Source organism: Scyliorhinus canicula, chromosome 5 (assembly GCF_902713615.1).
Source record: "Scyliorhinus canicula chromosome 5, sScyCan1.1, whole genome shotgun sequence".
NCBI classification, from domain to species: domain Eukaryota; kingdom Metazoa; phylum Chordata; class Chondrichthyes; order Carcharhiniformes; family Scyliorhinidae; genus Scyliorhinus; species Scyliorhinus canicula.
The window spans coordinates 227,010,907-227,027,920 of record NC_052150.1 but is presented as its reverse complement, the minus strand read 5'-3'; the positions used below and the strand labels follow the sequence as shown (position 1 = coordinate 227,027,920).

The 17,014-nt window shown below is 46.6% G+C and overlaps 1 protein-coding gene across 1 annotated transcript in view; it reads right to left on the bottom strand.

Moving 5' to 3' along the window:
* Positions 1 to 7,617, bottom strand: part of adck5 (aarF domain containing kinase 5) — a 51,978-nt gene extending 44,361 nt beyond the window's left edge. The window contains exons 1-3 of the mRNA XM_038798670.1: positions 7,576 to 7,617; positions 6,072 to 6,175; positions 2,221 to 2,370 (exon numbers count right to left, since the gene is read on the bottom strand). Coding sequence (XP_038654598.1) covers positions 2,221 to 2,370; positions 6,072 to 6,175; positions 7,576 to 7,602 — 281 coding nt within the window. The 5' untranslated portion in view covers positions 7,603 to 7,617. The remainder of the gene's footprint in view (positions 1 to 2,220; positions 2,371 to 6,071; positions 6,176 to 7,575) is intronic.
* Between the last annotated feature and the right edge of the window lie 9,397 nt (positions 7,618 to 17,014).

Here is a 17,014-nt window from a genome sequence, read left to right as displayed (position 1 = left end):
CGTTGTTAAAAAGGTAATAATCTCATGTGCACAAGTTAGAAGTTAACATCCAGGTACGGCAAAGCAAAAAGTATTTTGCTTTCTAGCTGTTAGTCAGGATCCAAGGGCTACATTTTCAGGGAGGCGAGTGCTTGGAGCCCGTCATTCTGAGCGTCGACACGTAACGCATCCACATTGACCTCAACAGGCCCGTTGCCATTTTATGCTGAACTGAGCTTTGATTGGTAGCAGGCACCTTGTCTGCCCTTGAACCAAAGTCTAGGTGGATTGGCCACGCTAAATTAATTGGGAAAAAATGGATTGGATACTTTAACTTTATTTATTTTGTAAATTATTTGATAAGGCACCTGTGGGCCTATTTACACTAGATCAGTGTTCTTCAATGTCAGGGGCGCGGCCCGCGGGCGGGTGTCAGGAGGGTCGCGGAGCCATTGTCCACGGTGCTCCCGATCGCGCAAATCCCCGCGCAGCAGCCAGCTTTTCATAACGCCAGCTGCAAGTGGCCGCGAACATGTTAAAACAAAAATTCGGCTGCATTGCGCATGCGTGCACGATGGCCGGCGTGGGTCGCAAAGGTCGGCCGGCGTGGGTCGCAGAGGTCGGCCGGCGTGGGTCGCAGAGGTCGGCCGGCGTGGGTCGCAGAGGTCGGCCGGCGTGGGTCGCAGAGGTCGGCCGGCGTGGGTCGCAGAGGTCGGCCGGCGTGGGTCGCAGAGGTCGGCCGGCGTGGGTCGCAGAGGTCGGCCGGCGTGGGTCGCACTGTTGATAAGCTCACTGGGAAGGGGGCTGGGAGGGGTGCAGTCCAACTGAGGTTCACCAGCCTAATTCCTGACATGAGGGGTGGGATTTTCCACCTCCCCCATGGCATGGCTTCCGGCAGCGGGGGCAGCTCGCCGTGAGGGGTGGGTCGCCGCTATCGACAGAAGATCCCGCTGCCGGGAACTGCCAGAAACTTCTGCCTGAGGGTTGTCCTCGAGAGATTGTGAAGCATGGGGCTATATTCTGGAGTTTAGAAGAGTTGATCTTATTGAAACATATAAAATTCTTAGACGGGTACGGGGTGGATGCCACGGAGCTGTTTCCTTGGATGGAGAGTCTAGTCATCGTCTAAGGTTAAGGATCGGCCATTTAGGACGGAGACAAAAAAGAAAATTTCCCTCAATTGATTGAAAATCTTTGCAGTTGTCTATCCCAGAAAGCTGAGGAACCTCAGTAGTCCATAATATTCAGAAGTGAGATGGTTAGGCATTTAACCACGAAGGTAATCAAGAGATATGGAGATAGGACAGTAAATTGGAATTCCAGTAAAAGCCTATTGCTCCTACTTCACATTCTCACATCCAAAATTAACCTGGCCCATTATCAGGTGAAACCGTGCATCATTGAGTGAGGGGTGGAAAGAGAATGAAAATCCCCTTGCCGAACATTCTGTTCACAGTGCAGACATCAGCAGATTTTAACTATGCTAATGGCATGAGCATGAGTGATGATTCAGTATGTTAATGCATCACACAGGGACGATCAATCCCGATCTGTGCCTTGTCAGCTAGTCGGCTAGACTATAATAACTTCCGGGGAAAATACTGACTGCTTGGACAGGGTTCTGGGAAACAAGTCAGGAGTGTGACAGAATATTCTCCACTTGCCTGGATAGGTGCAGCTTCAGCAACACTTAAGAGGCTCGACATCCCCAGGACAAAGCAGCCTGTTTGATTGGCATCTCAACCATCACCTTAAACATTCACCACCCCCTACACCAGTGCGTACCATCTACAGGGTTCACAGAAGCAGCTGGCGAAGACTCCTTTGGCAGCAGCACCTTCCAAACCGGTGACCTCAACCACCTAGAAGGACAAGGGCACGGGAATACCACAGCATGCAAGTTCCCCTCCATTCACAAACCATTCTGACTTGGAACCATACTGCCGTTCCTTCACTGTCGCCGATCAGAATTCTGGAGCTCCCTTCCTAATGGGTGTACCTACGCTATACTGGACTGTAGCCATTCAAGATGGTGATTCGCCACAACCTTCGCAAGGGCAATTAGGAATGGGCATTAAATGCTGACCCAGCCAGCAGTGCCCACATCCCATCAACGAACAGAAAGAAATTATAACCCAGAGAGAACTGGGGCCTCTAGGAAAGGAGGGAGGATATCTGGGCTATTATGGCAGCCAGGCAAGACCCAAAAGGCAAACGAAAAGGAAACAACACATTACTGACCTATAGAAGCGACCAACACCTTCGACCAGAAGCCTCATTCTCCTGTGGTCACGTGTATCCATCATGCTAAATACGGCACCAACAGCCAGCGGCATACAAAGCACTGTCCCAAGCAGCAGCTTCTTATATAGGCCTCGGCGGCGAACATAACTGCAGAGGGACAGAAGGCAAGAAGATCTCAGTATTGTATAACCCATACCGTAAGCAAAAGCTTTCCACTGTTTTTTTTAAAGCTCATGATGAGGCATGACTCGGTTAGCTCCTGGTTTCAGAAGTGCTCATCCATTTTCCAGTGGCCAGGTATATGGAGATAAGGAAAAGATAGATCACACGCACCACAGTCTTGATCACAATGGAGTTGGGAGTGTTATAGACACCCGGTCGTGGCGAAGAGACTGGACCAGATGGCATAATCTTGTTAAGTTTTAATGCAGTGCGGAAAGATCAATTCATTCCAGGAGTGATAAGAAATAGGGCTTGGTTATTTTATAAACAAACTTTATTAAAACAAAAGAAAACAACGGTTAAACTTTTATTTCAGATCTAACGCCAACAGATTACATTACAGAACGGTATAAAAATTTATAAAAAAAACAATAATCAGATTAGGAAACACCGAAGCTGCACAGCAAGGTGCAAAGGGAATTGGCAACCTGGTGCTCCAGATGTGAAAACCCCTCCCTCACAACCAAAAACATTAAATAGTGCCCAAACTGTCTGAAAAGCTCCAAACCCGGACGTGGTGAGGCCATTCAACCTGCCGAGTGCCCAAAACGCGAATAACAACTGGCAGGGCGCCAGCCGCACCCTGCCAGAGCTTGGAGACGAGGATCAGACATTCCTGGAGCTCTTTGCACCTCTCCATATTGTCATGGGAATGTCACTTTAAGAAATGTTTGTCTGCTCAAGTGGCTGCAGTGATGTCAGAGTGTGGGTGGAGCTGAGCGCTGGCTCTGCTTTTTAGTTTTGCTTTGAGAAAAGCTTGGGTGTGTCTGTGTTTTTTAGTTTTGTTTTAGTGTTAGAGCTGAAGCCAGCCAAAGAAGGTGACATTTTGATCTCTCTGCCATCTAAAGACTATCTCTAGATCATTTGGTGAATTCAGAGTGATAACTGTTCCCAGTAGAGAATTTAAACCTGATGTGCTTCTGTAAAAAAGATTTTGTCTTATGGATGTTAAAAGGAAAGTTTAAAGATTACTTAGCGTGTTGTAGTCTTTGGGGGTTGTATTTGAATCGATGGCTGCTAAGATGTTCACTGGATGTTTTAAAAAGGTTAACTTGAGTTCATAGAATAAACATTGTTTTGCTTTAAAAAATACTTTTCCATTTCTGCTGTACCACACCTGTAGAGTGGGCTGTGTGCTCCCCATAACCACAATCTAGTAAACGGTGTGGGTCAGGTGAACTCCATGATACACTTTGGGGTTCTCTAAACTCTGGTCCATAACAATATGTTTTTTTGTTGTAAATTTAGAGTACCCAATTATTTTTTTTACAATTAAGGGGCAATTTAGCGTGGCCAATCCACCTAACATGCACATCTTTGGGTTGTGGGGGTGAAACCTACTCAGACATGGGGAGAATGTGCAAACTCCACACGGACAGTGACCCAGGGCCGGGATTCGAACCCAGGTCCTCAGCGCCGCAGTTCCAGTGGTATCCACTGCGTCACATGCCGCCCTATAACAATATGTTAATCTTAACATATCGTTTCCCATTAAACAGCGCTGTGCCAGAACATGTAGATCACATGCCAGTTTTCACAGGCAAAAGCGATACTTGCATAGAAGAAGCAATTTTTCCCCAGCAAGGACATTCATTCTGAACCCTTTTAGCCTGACTCGGTGGAAACTTCCTGCAGCTTTCTCCCTGTAATTGTTCAGAACAACATTCTCTCTCTCTCTCCACGTTCCGCCCATTATCGCAAATAAAGGTTCTCCCCTGAGGCGGCCAGACTTGAATCCATTATCGTTATCTTGGCTGTCTGATCTCCCACTCTCGTTTCTACTAAAGAACAGAGCAATGCCATTCATATGCAGGTAGCTCAGGCTGTGGGCAGATTCCTCTGACTCAGCTGCGAGCAGTCTTTTCCCTCAGTCTGTTTAACCCCTAAATTGCCTGCTACATCTTGGACCCCATTTTTGGACCCAAGTTCCCAATATCTCCCTATCATGACAGGGGAATTGGAAATAATAAGGAAGGGAATCAAAATGCACATGGGATTTCATGCAACAATGCTGATGGACCCTTTGGGCTGGAGTACAACTGTGATATGCAGGCCCAAGGCTTTAGGAATACTAGGGTAACTGAAGCTAAATGAATGGAGGTCAAACCAGTCTAACTAATCAGCAACTCCAGCCCCAATGCTAACTCTGTCTCATTAACCTACTACTCATACCCCAATGGACCATTATTGGATCCCAATGCACTGAATTCAAAGTTTAATCTTCATTTCCAAATCCATCCATGGAGAAACTTTTCCAACACCCACCTTCTTCCAGACTCTTCCAGAACCAGCTCTTTCAAAAATACCATTAAATGTGACTCAATTCCAATCACCATGGGAAAACTGAAGAACATTTTTCCAAATATTTTTAATTGGTCTTGGGTTTTTAAACCCTCGATTTTCTGACTAACACACCACAATCTATAAGAATAAACAACACCTCCTCCACAACAGTCCTCAATACCAGGGCCTTGCAAGGCTACGTACTTAGCCCCCTACTCTATTCCCTGTTCACACATGACTGCGTGACAAAATTTAGTTCCAACGCCATCTACAAGTTTGCTGACAATATGACCATAGTGGGCCGGATCTCGAATAACGACGAGTCAGAATACAGGAGGGAGATAGAGAACCTAGTTGAGTGGTGCATCAACAACAATCTCTCCCTCAATGCCAGCAAAACTAAAGAGCTGGTCATTGACTTCAGAAAGCAAAGTACCGTACACACCCCTGTCAGCATCAACGGGGCCGAGGAGGAGATGGTGAGCAGTTTCAAATTCCTAAGGGTGCACATCACCAAAAATCTGTCCTGGTCCACCCACGTTACCGCTACCACCAAGAAAGCACAACAGCACCTATACTTCCTCAGGAAACTAAGGAAATTCGGCATGTCCACATTAACCCTTACCAACTTTTACAGATGCACCATAGAAAGCATCCTATCTGGCTGCATCACAGCCTGGTATGGCAACTGCTCGGCCCAGGACCTCAAGAAACTTCAGAGAGTCGTGAACACCGCCCAATCCATCACACAAACCTGCCTCTCATCCATTGACTCCATCTACACCTCCCACTGCCTGGGGAAAGCGGGCAGCATAATCAAAGACTCCTCCCACCCGGCTTACTCACTCTTCCAACTTCTCCCATCAGCAGGAGATACAGAAGTCTGAGAACAGCACGAACAGACTCAAAAACAGCTTCTTCCCCACTGTTACCAGACTCCTAAATGACCCTCTTATGGACTGACCTCATTAATACTACACCCCTGCATGCTTCACCCGATGCTAGTGTTTATGTAGTTACATTTTATACCTTGTGTTGCCCTATTATGTATTTTCTTTTATTCCCTTTTCTTCCCATGTACTTAATGAGCTGCTCGCAGAAAAATACTTTTCACTGTACCTCGGTACACGTGACAATAAACAAATCCAATCCAATCCAAACCCTGGTTTCTGAGCTTCTTGCTGAAGGTCGGATAGCTCTCGGCAAGAGGCAGTCTCATTATTGGGCTGGTATTTTCCTACATTTAACAGTCTGGCAAGTTAGTGAGATTCAAGCCAACATTGGCCTCTACTCAGGAAGATAACAAGTCGACCCTAAAGTGCACGCAGTCCTGCATAACATACCTCATGGGCTGGGAGCTAAGCTGCCGCCTGAAGATGACAGAGGGGATCAGTGGTACTTGCCTCGTCCTCTGTAACAAGGTCCAGTGAGGTCTACACAGCCAAACCTAACAAAATATAAAAAGAAATAAGAAATAGAAGAGTTGAGAAAAAAAACATTGAAATTAGATGGTTAATTACTGACATGCAATTTTGGGTTGTTCAAAGTATAATTGCTGTTTCATGAAGGGGTCTTCTGGAAGCTCGTGGGGTTGAACAATTTCTGTTTATTAGTAAAGGTTAAGTCGCCATAGCTCGAGATGGCCATTGGCTGATTTCCCCTTTGAGGGGGAGAGTGGTAGTTTAACCTGAGGATTACCACACCTCAGGCAAGGGGCTAGGTTGAGAAGGCAGGGCCTTCATGAATAACCTCAGCCGGTACGGGTATTGAACCCACGCTGTTGCCTTGCTCTGCATCACAAACCAGCTGTCCAGCCAACTGAGCTAAACCAGTCCCCACTGTATCATAGAATTTACAGTGCAGAAGGAGTCCATTTGACCCCTCGAGTCTGCACTAGCCCATGGAACGGGCACACCATCTAAGCCCATACTTCCACCCTATCTATTTAATCCAGTAACTCCACCCCAACGTTTTGGACACTAAGGCGCAATTTAGCAGGGCCAATCCACCTAACCGGCACATCTTTGGACTGTGGGAGGAAACCGGAGCTCCCACAGGAATCCCACACAGACACATATGGGAGAGCAAGTGCAGACTCCACACAGACAGTGACCCAAGCCGGGAATCGAACAAAGAATACAGCGCAGGAACAGGCCCTTCGGCCCTCCACGCCTGTACCGGTCTTGATACCAATCTTGGCCAAAACCCTTAGCACTTCCTTGTGCCGTTTCCCTCTATACACATCCTTTCAATATGTTTGTCAAGATGCCTTTTGAACGCCGTTAATGTACCTTCTTCCATAACCTCCCCAGACGATGCGTTCCAGGTACACCACCCTCTGCGTAAAAAACCTGCCTCGCACATCGCCTCTAAATTTTGCCCCATGGACCTTAAACCTATGCCCCCTGGTGACTGACCCCTCCACCCTGGGAAAGAGTGCCTGCCCATCCACTCTAACCATGCCCCTCATAATATTGTAGACCTCTATCAGGTCTCCCCTCAACCTCTGTTGTTCTAATGAAAACAGTCAGAGTCTATTGAGCCTCTCCACATAGCTGACACCCAGCTGTGTCTCCTCCTGCTAATTGTGCTCAAGCTTGTCCTGCAATGAGACAGATGGGGAAAGTTTAGGAAGGACACATACTGGGTCAGATGGTAATGATGATTGGATGCGAGGTTGATGAGTGCGAGATGGGATGTGATGAAGAGAGGATCCATTGGGGTGATAAGAAAGTGTATGGGAGAGCAAGTGATGCGACTCCGTGAAGTAATAGTGAGTGAGCTCCCGGTGGAAGTGCGACGGGGGTGTGAGTGGGTGTACAGTGACACATAAGAAGGGTGACTTACTCTGGCTGCAGAAAGGAGATCATTCATCTTTTCCCTGCATTGGAATCCCGTACAGCTGGTGTCCACTCGCACTATCACCGCCGCCCATGTGGGGTTGGTGAACCTTGCTGGCAGGTCTGCCCATTTGAGGGGAGAGGACATCCCTCCTCTTCTCCACCTCATCCAGCAGCTTTGTGAAGGCTCCCTCTGAAAAACTTGGAGCTGTCTATCAGGCTGTCATCCCCCCGATTTGACTTGGAACAAATGCTGGGGAGGCATCTGAAAACTGCACCCTCTGGTTGTTGAGCTCAAATGATGCCGACGAAAGCGAATCAGAGGGAGGACACCAAAAGTGTCGTGGGAAATACATAGAAACATTTTTTTAAATGCCTGAAGATTTGGCAGAATTTCCTGCCGCCAATGTTAACGGGATTCACTTCGGTTTTCTCGCTGGAACCGACACTTTGGCGCAATATTTGATTTGATTTGTCAAATGTATTAGCATACAATGAAAAGTATTGTTTCTTGCATGCTGTACAAACAATGCATACCATACATAGGGAAGGAAGGAGAGACTGCAGAATATAATGTTACAGTTATAGCAAGGTGTAGAGAAAAGATCAACTTAATATGAGGTAGGTCCATTAACATCTGATGGCAGTAGGGAGGAAGCTGTTCTTGAGTTGGTTGGTACGTGACCTCAAACTTTGGTATCTTTTTCCTGACGGAAGAAGGTGGAAGAGAGTATGTCCGGGGTGCGTGGGGTCCTTAATTATGCCGGCTGCCTTTCCGAGGCAGCGGGATTTGCAGAGTCCATGGATGGGAGGCTGGTTTGCGTGATGGACTGGGCTACATTCACAACCTTTTGTAGTTTCCTGCGATCTTGGGCAGAGCAGGCTCCACACCAAGCTGTGATACAACCAGAAAGAATGCTTTCTATGGTGCATCTGTAGAAGTTGGTGAGAGTCGTGGCTGACATGCCAAATTTCCTTAGTCTTCTGAGAAAGTAGAGTTGTTGGTGGGCTTTCTTACCTATAGTGTCGGCATAGGGGGCCAGGACAGGTTGTTGCTGATCTGGAAACCTAAAAACTCTCGACCCTTTCTACTTCGTTCCCATTGATGTAGACAGGGTCATGTTCTCCACTACGCTTCCTGAAGTCGATGACAATCTCCTTCGTTTTGTTGAAATTGGGAGAAAGATTATTGTCGTCGCACCAGTTCACCAGATTCTCTATCTCATTCCTGTACTCTGTCTCGTCATTGTTTGAGATCCGACCCACTACTGTGGTGTCATCAGCAAATTTGAAAATCAAGTTGGAGGGGAATTTGGCCACACAAGTCATAGGTGTATAAGGAGTATAGTAGGGGGCTGAAGACACAGCCTTGTGGGGCACCGGTGTTGAGGATGATCGGGGAGGTGGTGTTGTTGCCTATTCTTACTGATTGTGGCCTATGGGTGAGAAAGTTTAGGATCCAGTCGCAGAGGAAGGAGCCAAGGCCACGGAGTTTGGAGATGGGTTTTGTTGGAAGATGGTGTTGAAGGCTGAGCTGCAGTCGATAAATAGGAGTCTGACATAAGTGTCTTTGTTATCTAGGTGTTCCAGGGTAGAGTGCAGGGCCATGGAGATGGCGTCTGCTGTGGACCTGTTGCAGCGGTAGGCGAACTGTAGTGGATCAAGGCAATCTGGGAGGCTGGAGTTGATTCGTCCCATGACTAACCTTTCGAAGCATTTCATGATGATGAATGTCAGAGCCACTGGACGATGGTCATTAAGGCACGCTGCTTGGCTTTATTGAAAGATTGAAAATATTTTGAAAATGTTGAAAGATTCTGCTCATGGTCTTTCCTGAATCACACAGAAGGCGGCTATTCAGTTCATCATGTCTGTACTGGCTCTCTAAATGACCATTATGACTTAGTGCCACTCTCCTGCCTGTACAACAGTCATCGATGTTCACAAGTTGGACACTCAGTGGGGAAATTCTGGAGTACAGAAATAGCATGCAAGAACATTGGCATAAAGGGCCAGATTGCCAAAGCGTGCTGGTTTTGGCAAACTTCACCGACACTGAAGATGTGTAAGAGGACGAAAACATCCAAGTCGACAAGTCACGTCGACAAGATAATAGAAGAAGTTCGAAATCCCTCAGCAGACAATGTACCCGAACAACTAAAAGAGCTGAAACTTGACATCTTGTCAGTACGGGCGCATCAACAACATTTCTGGGTGTTCCCAAAACTTGATGGTAACCAAGTCAACATGGAAATGGATACGGGTGCGGCTGTATCATTGGGTCCATGGGGTTTAAGGTCCTTGGGGCAAAGTTTAGAGATGTGCGAGGCAGGTTTTTTTACGCAGAGGGTGGTGAATGCCTGGAACACGTTGCCAGGGGGGCTGTGGAAGTAGCTGTATCATTGATACTGGAGACAATCTATAATCAGAAATTAAACCATAGATGTGCTATTAGGTAATTTGGTCACCTGGGGCCTTGGAGCTGTGAAGCAACTGTGTTACCATGCTGCCCTGTTTATTCATAACACAACTATATACATCCTTTTATCATATACACAAGCACAGGATACCAACCTGACTTAGGTGCAACCTTCATGCCAACTTCACTACACTCCTCTACTCCCATCTAACACTCTTAATGTGGGCAGTACTGTTTTCCCAATCCCACATTAACCCGTACAGTCCCAAATACCTCAATAACACACGGCTACCCCCAAGTCTTTACTCAAATGTATTTCTAATAACATCTGCATGCCACCCCTTCAAACCCACCCTGAAGACAGTCTGGAGACTTGACGACTCTTCCAGATCTTGTATATCTCAGGGTTGGAGCATCGGCAGTCTCAGCTGCTTTGGGCTGACTTTGTTGGTCTAGAGTTTAAGGTGTGGAATTTGGTATTTCAGTTATTTGGGCGTCACCATCAGGTTTGCTTCTTGTGCTCCTCAGTGCTGTGTTTTTCTGTCTCGACAATCTGTCTTCCTTTGGACAGATACTTATCCCCTCTCCTTCAGAGAGAGGAGAGCCCCATTCATTCAGAGAGGACTCGAGGCTTGTTGCTTCCCTAGCCCTGCAGTCTCCTTACCCATCTGTCGCTTTATGAACTGGACTTTTGGTGTTGGTCAGTACCATAATTTAACTTCACCAGATAAAATGGATTGGTTTCATAATAATGCTAATCTTTATTAGTGTCACAAATAGGATTACATTAACACTGCAATGAAGTTACTGTGATAATCCCCTAGTCGCCACACTCCGGCGCCTGTTCAGGCACACAGAGGGAGAATTCAGAATGTCCAAGTCACCTAACAACACGTCTTTCGGGACTTGTGGGAGGAAACCGGAGCACCCGGAGGAAACCCACACAGACACGGGGAGAACATGCAGACTCCGCACAGTGACCCAAGCTGGGAATCGAACCTGGGACCCTGGCGCTGTGAAACGACAGTGCTAACCACTATGCTACCGATGCTGCCCATGCTGTTCCCATCAATGCTAAGTACAGATGAACAGGTTTTATTGACATTCCACTGAGAGTGACTTTGATTATCAAACATGAGTTAAATAATCTGCCCATTCAGGGAGCAGCTATTGATGCTGCACAACTTGTTCTCGTTATATAGCAAAACAAATTGTACAGCGCTGGGGCCAAGTTTCCTCCTTTAATACCCCCACCCCAGACTCTGGCCCCCTATGTCCTTGGCCTCTTGTTCTGGCGTGAGCTTCAGTAACAGCATCTCATCTTTCTCTGGGCTATCTGCGGCACCTTTGGACTGAGTGCACACTTCAGAGATAAGAACAAAAGTTCTGCAAACAGGCAGTAGGTCAAAGGTTAATGTTATCAAGTTTCATGAATTGTGACTAAGGAGCAGGAGAGGCAAAACTTTTAACACCGCCTTCCTCCCCCCACGGGTGCTACCCAATATGTTCAGCGTTTCCAAAGTCTCTGCTTTTTCCCCAAGATTGAAACGTGAACCAGTCACATGCGGCATTGCAGCAACTCACCAAGGTTTCTTTCACAGCATCCACTGGAAATAGTAACATCGTTTTTTCAATGTTAGAACAGTAATCCTGGAGCGGCACGGCAGCAGTGGTTAGCACTGTTGCTTCACACCGCCAGGACCCGGGTTCGATTCCCGGTAGATCGGCAGATGACTGGGGGGGCGTGGGTGATAAATGCCACCCCTTCATTGTTGCTACGTTGCTAGATGATACAAAGACCTTGAGACAGGCTGTGTTGAGGTAGCAGAGAGGCTGCAGAAAGACCTGGACAGGCTAGGAGAGTGGGCAAAGTAGTGGCAGATGGAATACAATGTGGAAAAGTGTGAGGTTGTGCACTTTGATAGAGGCATAGACTATTTTCTAAATGGGAAAAGGCTTCAGAAATCAGAAGCACAAAAGGACTTAGGCGCCCTGGGCGGCATGGTGGTGCAGTGGTTAGCAATGCTGCCTCACGGCGCTGAGGACCCGGGTTCGATCCCGGCCCTGGGTCACTGTCCATGTGCAGTTTCCACATTCTCCCCGTGTTTACGTGGGTTTCACCCCCACAACCCAAAGACGTGCAGGGTAGGTGGATTGGTCACACTAAATTACCCCTTAATTAGAAAAAAATTATTGGGTATTCTAAATTTATTTTTAAAAAAGGACTTATGTTAACATTCATGTCGAGAGGGCTAGAATACAAGAACAGGGAGGTACCTTTGAGGCTGTATAAGGCTCTGGTCAGACCCCATTTGGAGTATCGTGAGCAGTTTTGGGCCCCGTATCTAAGGAAGGATGTGCTGGCCTTGGAGATGATCCATAGGAGGTTCACAAGAATGATCCCTGGAGTGAAGGACTTGAGTTTAGAAGGATGAGGGGGAATCTCATTGACACTTACAGAATACCGAGGGGCCTCGATAGTGTGAACGTGGAGAGGATGTTTCCATTTGTATGAGAAACTGGAATCAGACTAAAGAGACAATTCTTTAAAACAGGGACGAGGAGGAATTTCTTCAGCCAGAGGGTGGTGAATCTGTGGAACTCTTTGCCGCAGAAGGCTGTGGAGGCCAAATCACTGAGTGTCTTTAAGACAGAGATAAATTTTTGATGCATAAGGGGATTGAGAGTTCATAAGATATAGGAGCAGAATTAGGCTATTTGACCCATCAAGTCTGCTCCACCAGTCCATCCTGGCCTTAATTCCACTGTTCTCCATAACCCTTCAACCCATTACCAACTAAACATTTGGCTAACTCTTCCTTAAATTTACTCACTGTCCCAGCATCCACCGCACTCTGGGGTAGCGAATTCCACAGATTCACAACCCTTTGGGAAAAGTAGTTTCTCCTCAACTCTGTTTTAAATTTGCTACCTCTTATCTTGTTGCCCCACAAGAGGAAGCATCCGCTCAATGTCTATTTTATCCATACCTTTTACCACCTGATATACCTCAATTTGATCTCCCCTCATTCTTCTAAACTCTAGAGAGTATTTGCCTAAACTGTTCAATCTCTCTTCATATAAACCCCTCATCTCTGGAATCAACCTAGTGAACCTCCTCTGAACTGCCTCCAAAGTCACATCTTTCCTCAAATAAGGGGACCAAAACTTTGCCCAATACTCCAGGTGTGGTCTCATCAACGCCTTGTATAGTTGCAACAAAACTTCCTTACCTTTATACTCTATCTAGCTATTCCTTTAGCTAGAAATTCCAATATTCCATTCACTTTCCTTATTATCTGCTGCACCTGCATGCTCGGTTTGTGTGTCATGCACAAGGACACCCAGATCCCTCTGCATTAGAGCTCCCCAAAGCCCCTCCCCATTACATAATAAGTTGCCTTCCAATTTTTCCGACCGAAATGCATGACCTCACACTTATCCACGTTAAACTCCATCTGTCACATTTTGACCCACTCACCTATCTATATCCATTTGTCAGGTTCTTATTTCCTCATTGCAATTTATTGTCCCACCTATTTTTGTGCTGTATGCAAATTTGACTATAGATCCTTCTATCCCTGTATCCAAGTCATTAATATAGATTGTAAATAGCTGGGGCCCAATGACCGAACCCTGGGGCACCCAATAGTCACATTTTGCCATCCAGAAAGAGACCCATTTATCCCGACTCTCTGTCTCCTGTCCGTCAGCCAGTCTTCTATCCAAGCTAATAAATTACCCCTAATCCCATGTGATTTCATCTTGTGAATTAACCTTCTGTGTGGCACCTTATCAAACTACAGCCACAGGATCACCATTATCCACTTTGCTTGTTACATCTTGAAGAACTCTAGTAAATTAGTCAGACATGATTTGCCCTTCATAAAACCCTGCTGACTCTGATGGATAGCGCTTTGACTTTCAAATGTCCTGATATTATTTCTTTGATTCTAACAATTTCCCATCAACAGATGTTAAACTAACTGGTCTGTAATTTCCCACATTCTGCCTCCCTCCCTTTTTGAATAAAGGCATTACATTAGCATTTTTCCACTGGAACCTTTCCCATGTCCAAGGAATTTTGGAATATCATAACCAATGGGTCCACAATCTCCGCTGCCACTTCCTTTAACACCCTAGGATGTAATCCATCAGGCCCTGGGGACTTGTCAGCTCTCAATCAATAATTTGCTAAGTTTCCCGACTGATGTTGATTGTTGCATGTTCTTCCCTATCTATTACCTCTGAATTGCCTGTTAGTGTCCCCCACCGTGAAAACTGAGGCAAAGTATTGATTTATCATCTTTGCCATTTCTGTTTTCCCAATTAACTCTCCAGTTTCACCTTCCAAGGGGCCAACATTCACCTTGGCGACTCTCTTCTCTTTTATGTACTTAAAGAAGCTTTTGCTATTCTTTCTGATATTTTGCGCTAGATTTTTTTCATAATTTACCTTAGCTCTTTTTATCATTTTTTGAGATCATAGAATTTACAGTGCAGAAGGAGGCCATTCGGCCCATCGAGTCTGCACCGGTTCCTGGAAAGAGCACCCGACCCAAGGTTAACACCTCCACCCTATCCCCATAACCCAGTAACCCCACCCAACACTAAGGGCAATTTTGGACACTAAGGGCAATTTATCATGGCCAATCCACCTAACCTGCACATCTTTGGACTGTGGGAGGAAACCGGAGCTCCCGGAGGAAACCCACGCAGACACGGGGAGGATGTCCAGACTCCGCACAGACAGTGACCCAAGCCGGAATCGAACCTGTCACCCTGGAGCTGTGAAGCGATTGTGCTATCCACAATGCTACCGTGCTGCCCAGTATCCCTTTGTTTGTGTTTGAAGGTTTCCCAATCTTCCAGCCTGCCACTGGCCTTTGCAATATGACATACCTTTTTGTCTTTATAATGACCTTGACCTCCTTGTTTAGCCACGGATGTTTTTTTACCCCTCTTGCCATCTTTCTTCCTCACTGGTGTGGTGATATGCCTATGGGTTATACCATAGTTGGACGGTCTGCGACCTCCAACCAGCAGGTGGTGGTACAGACACCTCATGCGGTCTCTGGACCAAGGTCATGTGACCCGTGACTCCGATATAAGGGGAGACACATCCGGCCATCTTCAGAAGATTGAGAGGGTAATAGGACATACCTGTGAATGGTCAGTGCTAGGTGCAAGTTCCAGAGGAGGGTAGTTAGCAGATTCCATGATAAAGGGTTCTGTATCAGATTGCTATCTCACCACACAAAACTCAATAAAAGATTCTGGATTTGACAAGACGCGGTGTTTGGTGGATTCCTTCATGAAGTACAAAGGACCAAACACAACACGGTACCAAGAGTGCTGAGGAATTAAAGATAGCGACAGCAGTGACAACGTTAGGCATTCGGCTGGAAGACCGGTCTGGTGAACTGCAGCCTGATGCGACCCAACACGTAAGAAAATGATGAAGTTCGAGATGGATGGACTGAGGGACCCCCACCAGCTTCAGATGTCCGGTAACGTAGGTGAGAACTGGCAGCTGTTCAAGCAGCAGTTCGAGCTTCATGTTTCAGCGTGGGCCTGCAGGCCCAGCCTGATGAATGGCGAATTGCTTTGCTGCTAACAGTGGCAGGTCCACAAGCGCTCGAACTGTATGACACATTTGTGTTTGATAATGAGGAGGATCACAAGAAATTTGATGAAGTACTTCAAAAAGCATTGTTCCCCTAAGAAGATGAAATGTAGGAGTGTTATATGTTCCGTGTGCATACCCAGAGACCTGACGAATCATCTGACAGTTTTGTCGCCCAATCATGCAACTTCAGTGACCTGAAATCTTTGTTTTGTCTTTTTTAATTTAGAGTACCCAATTATTTGTTTTTCCAATTAGGCGGCAATTTAGCACAACCAATCCACCTAACCTGCACATCTTTGGGTTGTGGGGGTGAAACGCACGCAGACACGGGGAGAATGTGCAAACTCCACATGGACAGTGACCCAGGGCTAGGATTCAAACCCGGGTCCTCAGAGCCGCAGTGCCGGTGCTAACCACTGCACCACATGCCGCCCCCTGAAATCTTTGGTAATCCACGACCAAATTGTCTTTGGTTTACTTGATAAGAACTAGGAGCAGGAGTAGGAGTTCTATAATAAGAACACCCTGAAAACTTTTATGTCCGTACTCAAATTAAAGCTAATGCTGACTGATGCTTTATTCATTGTGACTTTGACCCTAAAGCGACAGCCAACCTCGTGAGTCGATATGTTTTTCAAAAGCTAAGCATGCTGATCGGTCTTGGCTGAGAGACTTCGGAACAAGAACTCTGGAGACCTTTGAGGTTTGCGAATTAATGAAAATGAAATGAAAATGAAAATCGCTTATTGTCACGAGTAGGCTTCAATGAAGTTACTGTGAAAAGCCCCTAGTCGCCACATTCCGGCGCCTGTCCGGGGAGGCTGGTACGGGAATCGAACCGTGCTGCTGGCCTGCTTGGTCTGCTTTAAAAGCCAGCGATTTAGCCTGGTGAGCTAAACCAGCCCCTGGTTGGACACAGTACTTGGGATAAAATCATGTGAATCCCTGAATCGAGTCGAGAGGCTAAATATTCTGGAAGTCAGTTGGTGACCTGAGCATAGTGAATCATTGCAAGGCATTGCGGTGTGCACGGTGTAAGAGGATGTGGACGAAATCCTGGCGGAGGATGCCAAATCAGACAAGGGGACGCAACTGTCAGTGAGCATTCCGCAATTCTGGGTAACAGTCTTGAAGAACGTGCACAGGTTCAATGGCCGGATACAAGAATATGATGAACCCGTATTATTGCTTCTGCGAGATGCGAGTGTTAAATGAACAGAGAATAAAAAGCAGTGGAGCTTCACTCTGGAGTTTAAATTTGAGCCTAATGAGTATTTCCCGCATGAGGTGATCACTAAAGTATATCAGTTGGATTCGCGGCAGCTAAAATCGTTCTTTGCTGAGCCCCAAATCTCCGGCTGCACAATTGACTGGAGGGGTGGGGGGGGGCAAAAATGT